This window comes from Panicum hallii, chromosome 5, assembly GCF_002211085.1.
Source record: "Panicum hallii strain FIL2 chromosome 5, PHallii_v3.1, whole genome shotgun sequence".
NCBI classification, from domain to species: Eukaryota; Viridiplantae; Streptophyta; class Magnoliopsida; order Poales; family Poaceae; genus Panicum; species Panicum hallii.
In genome coordinates, this window is record NC_038046.1 from 54,575,638 (window position 1) to 54,583,778 (window position 8,141).

Genomic DNA, 8,141 nt, shown 5'->3' on the forward strand with positions numbered 1-8,141 from the left:
AGGCACCTTGTTGAAAATTTTATTTTTCTTATATGTCGGTGTTTTTACCGTCGGTCTACCTAGGGATACCCTAAGGTAGGTGATTATTTGGTGAGAGATCGCCGGATCTGAAACTTAAAGGTGAACGCAAGGACACAAGACACAAATTTAGACAGGTTCGGGCCGCTAGAGTAGCGTAATACCCTACGTCTTGTTCTGGGGTGTTGTATATTGCGTCCTGCGCTTGGGTGTTGAGTTGCCTATTGGCTGCTCTCTGTTGGTTCTTTGCCTATCTAGGTATCCCTGCCCTCCTTTATATATCTCAGGGGACAGAGTTCCTAGTAGGATTACAAGATAGGAGTCCTAATAGGATTACAAGGTATGAGTCCTAATAGGATTATAATAGAATTCTAATAGGAATCAGACTTCTTCTTCCTCACGGGTAACTTCCTTGCGGTACTCAGGGGATCTATCCTGACAACCCCCCGAGCTCTTCATAGCCGAGTACTGCAGGCATTTCGAGTACTTCTGAAGTAGTCTTTGGCTTCTTCTGACACTCCGTGTTGAAGGTCTTTTTCGAGTACTTTCTTGATTGCATCGAGGCTATAAGGTGCTCATGCCCCGAATAGCTTCAAGTCTTCTTTTGTATGGGGTGCGATGGAAAATCGTACTCCATATGGAGTAGCCCCCGAGCCTTAGGTTGAATCGAAGAATCAAGCTAAGGGTCAAATTAGTCTTGAATCTTCTTTTCTTATCCTTCGAGTACATTCGAAAAATAAATAGTTGATGATACATATCCTGCAGCCCCCGAGCCTTGAATCCAAAACCTTTAGGTTCGGAAAAAGAATCCAAGAATCGTGGCATTGGTGTTACTCTGAAATCCAAAAAAAATATCTTCACCTTCTCCGCAGTGAAATTAAGCCTCCCGCTGGTTTATTTAACCGCGCGGTGATTTAGGGTTTCTTCTGCACTCTCAGTCTTCATATGAATCGTCTTCGAGTAGTTTTGCGGCGTCCAGCCCCCGAGCTTACGAGCCAGGAGAGCCAAAGGAGCCATGTCGAGTAGTGTGCATCGTCCAGCCCCCGAGTCTGGGAACTAGCGGAACTGTGATGGCACGCCGTGCTGCCTGGAGGGTTGTTGCTAAAGCTTGATCTGAAAAAAGACAATGTATATATTATGTAGCATAATGTGAAGATACCGAGTAGTACTCAGTAATAATGTGAAGACACCAAAATTTATTCGGTGTAAAAATTGTTGTGTCGAGCTCTTTTTTAGGCTATTTAAATCTCCTGAGTAGTCCACCCTTTACGTTCACCCGGTCCTAGTTTAGCCTTCGCCCATAGCATGTACAAGTCGCTTAGGTTTATAGCCTTCGCTCATATCATGTACGAGTCGCTTAGGTCTCTAGCCTTCGCTCATACAAGACGGGTCGCTTAGGTCATGACTGGAGACTCGAGGTTTCACGGATTAAGGCAGTTGCTGCTCGAGTAGATTAGCGACCGTTAAGAGAAGACAACGAGCAGAAAGTAGTCGTCATGAGACAAAGAGGATGCGCAGTGCGCAAAAGTAGTCGATACTGCGACAAAATGAATGCGCGTTGCGCAAAAGTAGTCAATGAAGTGTAGCTCTGGAGGGTTTCAATGCCCATTGAGAGTCACACACGGATAAGTAGTCGGCGAAGTGTAGCTCCGGAGGGTTTGAATGCCCGTCGAGAGACGTACACGGATAGTAGTCGATCATGGTGTAGCCCCCGAATGTTTCATGCCCGTCGAGAGACGTACTCAAAAAGGTAGCCGATCTTGTGAAGAACAAGTCGGAAAAGGTATAAGTCATTCGTGGACAAATGTCGACGAAGCCGTGGATCTCGTTGATGGAGTTGCGACGGTTTGTTGATGAAGCTCGACTAGTTTTCAAGTCGAGAAGAGTAGTTGATGTAGTCGTTACTGTGAGGCTCGCGCTCGACTAGTTTCTAGTCGAGACGGGTAGTCGAAGTAGTCATCAGCAGGCCACCGATCGTCCTCGCGAAGTCGAAGTGATCGCCGGCGGGCCGCTGAGCCTTCTCACGAAGTCGAAGTAGTTGAACTCGTCGCTGCTGCGCGCGGACATTGCGGCACTAGCCGAAGTTGAACCAGGTCGTCGAGGTCGGCGGCCGCGGTGCATCGACGTTGCAGCGCGAGGTGAAGTCGAGCCGAGTAGTCGAGGTCGATGTAGCCGTTCGCTGAAGGATCCGATCTCAAACTCGATGAATCGATCTGCCGATGCACATGTACGAGGTAGCAATCTACCACTTTGAGTGGATTGATGATGATGAAGAGGTCCTTCAAATTCGCCCAATGATCGCAATGATCGGCCCCACGGTGGGCGCCAGCTGTCGGTGTTTTTACCGTCAGCCTACCTAGGAATATCCTAAGGTAGGTGATTATTTGGTGAGGAGTCGCCGGATCTGGAACTTGAAGGTGAACGGGTTCGGGCCCTGCGCCCTGCGCTTGGGTGTTGAGTTGCCTGTTGGCTGCTCTCTGTTGGTTCTCTAGCTATCTAGGTATCTCTGCCCTCCTTTATATTTTCAGGGGACGGGGTTTCTAGTAGGATTAAAAGGTAGGAGTTCTAGTAGGATTACACGGTATGAGTTCTAATAGGATTACACGGTATGAGTTCTAATAGGATTACAGTAAAATCCTAATAGGAATCAGACTTTTTCTTTCTCATGAGTAACTTTCTTGCGGTACCCAGGTGTCTATCCCTGACATTATATCCATGTACTTTGAGATCGACTTTAATTTTTAACTTTCTGTTTTTATAAAGATGGCTGAGGCTGCATGTTACCAGTTGTTTTTGTTTAAGCTTCAGCTCAGATTTCCAGCTCAAGTGTGGGGTTTTATGGAGTTCAAAATTCTGAAGAGAGTCTGCTACTTGAGTGAGATTGAAAAAATTTAGTCATATCAGTGTTCAGGCCATTACAGATCGATTAGGATTTTTTAGACCACCAATTATTTGCAAAAAACAATCAGCTGTTCAGTAGCAAAGGCAGAATATTACACTCTTCTGTGATTGGAAAGGTTATTAGCTTCTAAGAAAGGGCAGTCCTCCTTTGTCCAGCATTTGATCTGTTGCGTTGGCCGAAATTTGGCATCACAACACGAAAGTTTTCAAGCAAGGACACCTTCTTGACAATTTCCCAATCTTATTATTGTTGTTCTTTAGTAGCTGAGCCAAAAGTCAGTCGGTGGGGCTGCCGCCGCCAAAACTTCAGTTCTTCAGCTCGCAGCCTCCTCACTCAACTACATTATATATGGAAGTGTATCAGAATTTTCAAGCCTAATTAACTACTAAGAGAATCTAGTGCTTAGGATGGGCAAAATCTAGCCATATCTCCCTGATTGAGGCATTGATGAAATAGACGTTCTCCAAGCATTTACCCGGAAGATAGTCCAAATCGGTCTGTTCTGATGAAAAATTGTCAAAAGAAAGCAAGGGGCTGCTGCTCGTGTGGCGCCTGCTTTTCAAGGGACGGTCCTTGCATCCAAGGCCTAGAAATTCAGTTTCAGAAAAGACTACGCGTGGTCAGGGGGAGTGCCAGTGGGTGTTATTTTGCTCCTGGATACAGATTACATACCTGAAAAGAAAGTGTTACTGCTCTCTAGCAAAAAATACTTGATGTCTGTAATCTGTCATGATCTTGGAGATATAGCTTTGCCTACTTTTCTATAAAGAACATATTGATAAAAATCTAAGATGTTTACAAAATTTTCAGAAATACGATTTTTATGTTTGAAAACTAAACAACTTAAAAGAAAATAATTGTCAGGTTGAATTTAGAAAGTTGACTGTCTCTTGTCTCAAACATCAAGTGTTTATTAGCCGAGTACTTTGGAGTTTGGCCTATGTCTTCCCAGTTCCCATTATGACGGCTACATGAAATTCGGTCAAAAAAATTTCAGAGGGATAAAAAAGCACGCATTTTTTTCTTTAAACAAAAAAGAGCACGTAGTAACCTACCCAGCAAGGATCAGAAAACAAACAAGAGTACAAGACTATAACAAAAAAAATACCAATTCCGACGGCAAAATCAAAAAAAGTTATTTTGCTAGATGGGTTCATCAAGAGAGCGTACACCACCACGTCGACAAAAAAAAAGTTCAATTTTGCTGTAGGCGTGGCTGTCGCTTTGTGATGAACCGGCGGACCGACCTCTGATTCGCAGATATTCCGCGCCTGCGCCGGCGCCGGCGAGCAGATTGGCGACGGAGAAGGTCGAGTTGACGGACCTCCCTGCGTCTATGACATCGGGAGATGACGTCACAGCTTCTCCGAGCTGAAGTAACTGCCCTTCCTCCCACCTTCCCTGCACCTTCCTCTCACCTTCCTTCCTCCCCGGGCACACTGTGCGAGCCCGGCCCGCATTGCGGCTGCCTATATAAGCAGTGGCCGGCGCTACCGTGCAACCTGCCCAAACCACACCAAACCGGCAAACCCACACAAATCCTCTCCTCCTCCTCGAGCAGCCCAGTCAATCACTGCATCTCGTCTTCCCTCTCGAAGAAATAGCTTCCGGACCCTCCAGCGCGCGAAGAGGTGAACAGCGATCCCTGGGAGCATAGCAACAATGGCAGCGAAGCGGCTCCACGACGGGTACGAGCACGACGGCGACCAGCCCGACGACAAGCGGATGCGCCGCCTGCCGTCCTTCTCCACGTACGCGCGCGAGCTGTCTCTGCTCCTCTGTTCTGCTAATGGCCAATTGGCCATTCGTTCCTAGAGCCTGACTGACACTGTCGCCGTTGAATTCCAGGGTGATCCGGGAGGCCATGATGCAGAGGCACATGACGAACCTGTTCAGGTTTCTCGAGCCCCTCTTCCGCCGCGTGGTGAGGCAGCAGCTCGATTCTCCATTCGCCATTTCCTCGATGAGCCGGCCGTTCTTGTTCTGATTGCTCTGTTTCTCGTGGACGTTCAGGTGCAGGAGGAGATCCAGGCGGGGCTGATGCAGAGCCCGCGCTACATCGAGAGGTCGCCGGCGACGCCGCCCGCCGAGCGCCCGGCGTGGAAGCTGGCGTTCCGGACCCCGCCGCAGCTCCCGATCTTCACGGGCAGCAAGATTGAGGACGCCAGCGGCGCCCCGCTGGAGATCGTCCTCGTGGACGCGGACACCGGCTCCCCGGCCGCGCTCCCGCAGGCGCTGCGCGTCGAGCTGGTCCCGCTCTTCGGTGACTTCCCGCCCGACGGCCGCGAGGACTGGGCCCCCGAGGAGTTCCAGAAGGGGGTCGTGAAGGAGCGCGAGGGCAAGCGCCCGCTGCTCACCGGCGATGTCGGCCTCACCGTGCGGGAGGGCCGCGCCACGGTGAGCGACCTCCAGTTCACGGACAACTCGTCCTGGGTCCGCTGCCGCAAGTTCCGCATCGGCGTCCGCGTCGTGCCCGGCAGCTACGACGGCGCCAGGATCCAGGAGGCCATGACCGAGGCCTTCGTCGTCAGGGACCACCGCGGCGAGCTCTACCGCAAGCACTACCCTCCCGTCCTCGGCGACGACGTCTGGAGGCTCGAGAAGATCGGGAAGGAAGGCGCGTTCCACCGGAAGCTGAGGCACAACAACGTGGTCACCGTGCAGGAGTTCGTCAGGATGCTCATGGTGAAGCCCGACGAGCTGCGCGCGGTAAGCTTCCATTTTTCACTTCACCCGCTGGTCGGCAAAGCTACGTAGGCTCTCGCCGCCGTTCAGGTTTTGATGGGCTGCTCTGTTTTGTTCCGTGGCTTCATCAGATTCTGGGCGAGGGCATGACCGACCGCATGTGGGAGGCGACGACGAACCACGCCAGGACCTGCGAACCCGACGACAAGGTCTACGTCTACGCCGCGCCGCACGGCACCATCTACGTGAACTCCGTCTTCAAGCTCGTGAGGGTCGAGATCGGCGGCGTGGAGTGGCCGCTGCAGCAGCTGAGGGGCCATACGGTGAGTCTCCGATCACCTTCCTGCTTGCCGTCGTCAGTCAGAACAGAACGCCGGAGCTCCGTAGATTCCTTCTTCTCTGACACTAGCCGTTCCGGTTCCAGCAGATGATTGTGGAGCAGCTGATGCTGGAGGCGTACGAGCAGCGCCACAGCCTACAGGAGGCCCAAGCCTTCATGCTCCATGGCCACGCCGCCAACAACGTTCCACTGCTGCAGAGTAAGTGTCTGAACTGAACGAACTAACTGAACAGACACCATAACCAAACAAAGTTTTGCCTTGTGATTCCTCTGCTCTAACACCTTGTGCTCGGGCAACCTGCAGATGCAGCGCACGTCGCTGTGCCGGCGCCTGCGGAGACACCGCTCTGGTACCCGAACGCCCCGGAGATCGAGTTCCCGGCCCCGGTCGTCGACAACGTGGTCTCCATTCCCCAAGCCAACAGCTTCGGCTACCAGTGGCCTGGCCAAGTGTTCCACATGCCAGGTTAAGAATTGCACTGGGAAAAGGCCCCCAAAGATTGAGATCTTCAGCAAGTAACTCGAGTGAAGATCACTTGCAAGGTTCCAAGCTTCCAGCTCTAGGATGTACATTAACCAATACTACTACGCATGTCTGTCTCTGTCTATCCACGAAAGTGTGTGGTCGGTCTGCTGTGTATTGCCAAGTAACGGCAGGGTTTAAGGGTAGGTGAACTTGAGCGGCCCTTCCACTGCGTCGCTGAGCATGCGCCCGGGCATCCGCCGCGAGCAGCGAGAAGAGGCGACCAAGTGCAAAAATTCTTTGGTTTAATTCGTATCCTTTGTTGTAATTTTTCTAAGTTTTTCGTTCTGCCTGGTGGTCAAGTAGCGCTCTGCTTTGCCGTGTTTGCTCTCAAAGAGCTGCATGTAAATGTAATGGAAGGGCAGCGATTCTTGGGCAGGAGGACGAGTGTGGTCTGCCTGCAAGGGCTGTAGAAGTTGTTGTGTAAACAGACAGTGCTGCTCTTTTTTTTCTTTAACATTTTCACAAGTTTTTGTGTCCTGTAAACATCAAGGTCGTGATTAATAAAGGAAGGAAGCTGCCTTTTTGTACAGAAACACAAGTCTTTGAGATGTCCGGACTCCGGGTCTCTGATGGTTCAATATTTTGCATTATGGCGGCAATGGATGATGCCTGAAGGTGAGACAAACGCTTGACATGCTGTGCTGCGTGGGGTTTTCAGTGAAAAATGCAGAAAAAGCTTTAGTCTATTATCCTCTTGTTGCGCCTCTTGCTATAAACAAACCCTTTGGAGAAACCAATGGAGAAGAGAATGCAGGTGGATAACGCGTGGGACAAGTCAAAATCCCTTAGATAAGTGAAACTTTGCGCGTGAGATCAGAAAGGGAAACTTAATTTAGTTTTTCGTGGTGTGCTTAGAAAAACTCTTGCTAGAAAAACATTCTGCCATCAGTCTTGGCTACTGGGAGCACCCAACAACCCAAACTTCTGGGCAGTAGACTTTAAAAAAATGCACGAAATCCAAATAATATTAAACAAATTAAATCATAATAGTTCATCAACCCATGCTCCGGCACGGGTAGTAATTTGAGAGACATAAGTATTACGAATTCACTAAAAATAAGGTCCTACTTAATAATCAATATTGCTTACCTTGATCTCTCTCATTTGTGAAATATTCTAACAAAATTTTTCTGGTCATAATAGAAATTATATGTGTTAGAAATTATAAAGTCAAGATGGCTAGTTAATAATCAAGATTGCTTACCTTGATCTCTTTGCTTACCATAGGAATATGTAATTTAGAATTAAATATTGGTGTCCTTTAGGATATATTTTTATAATGATAGCTTTTGGTAATTCATATGAGGATTTTGGAGTTATTTTAGGTTATTTTTTAAGAATGGCATGATGTAGGTAGTTTGCCTCCATATTTCAGGGTTACTTTAGAATATTTTCTTATAAAAGCAGAGTGGGTAATTTACATATAAATTTCAGGGTTTACTTTACACTATTTTCACAATTGTCTAGGTGGGTAATTTTTTTTATAAAACATTTGTCAGTACATACGGACAGGGTATCTCCTGCTAGGGTGTCTAGACCCTTAGTGTCTCGCTGTCGCCTCACAGGTAAGGGCGCGATGGTGTCTGGCTCCAGCGTGTGCGCCAAGCGCATCGTGGTGGACGCGCGCCACCACATGCTCGACCGCTTATCCTCCATCATCGCCAAGGAAC

At 49.0% G+C, this 8,141-nt stretch overlaps 1 protein-coding gene across 2 annotated transcripts; it reads left to right on the forward strand.

The window, feature by feature from the left end:
* Positions 1-4,435: 4,435 nt before the first annotated feature.
* Positions 4,436-7,004, forward strand: LOC112893779 (protein SAR DEFICIENT 1-like). Of its 2 annotated transcripts, none has more exons than XM_025961270.1 (6): positions 4,436-4,671; positions 4,769-4,844; positions 4,934-5,629; positions 5,737-5,928; positions 6,030-6,144; positions 6,250-7,004. In XM_025961270.1, exons 1-6 carry the CDS (start codon positions 4,583-4,585, stop codon positions 6,414-6,416), a joined length of 1,335 nt encoding a protein of 444 aa, XP_025817055.1. In that variant the 5' UTR covers positions 4,436-4,582; the 3' UTR covers positions 6,417-7,004. The 2 variants fall into 2 exon arrangements, with proteins under 2 accessions (XP_025817055.1, XP_025817056.1); XM_025961271.1 differs by having other exon boundaries at positions 6,033-6,144.
* Positions 7,005-8,141: the final 1,137 nt, after the last annotated feature.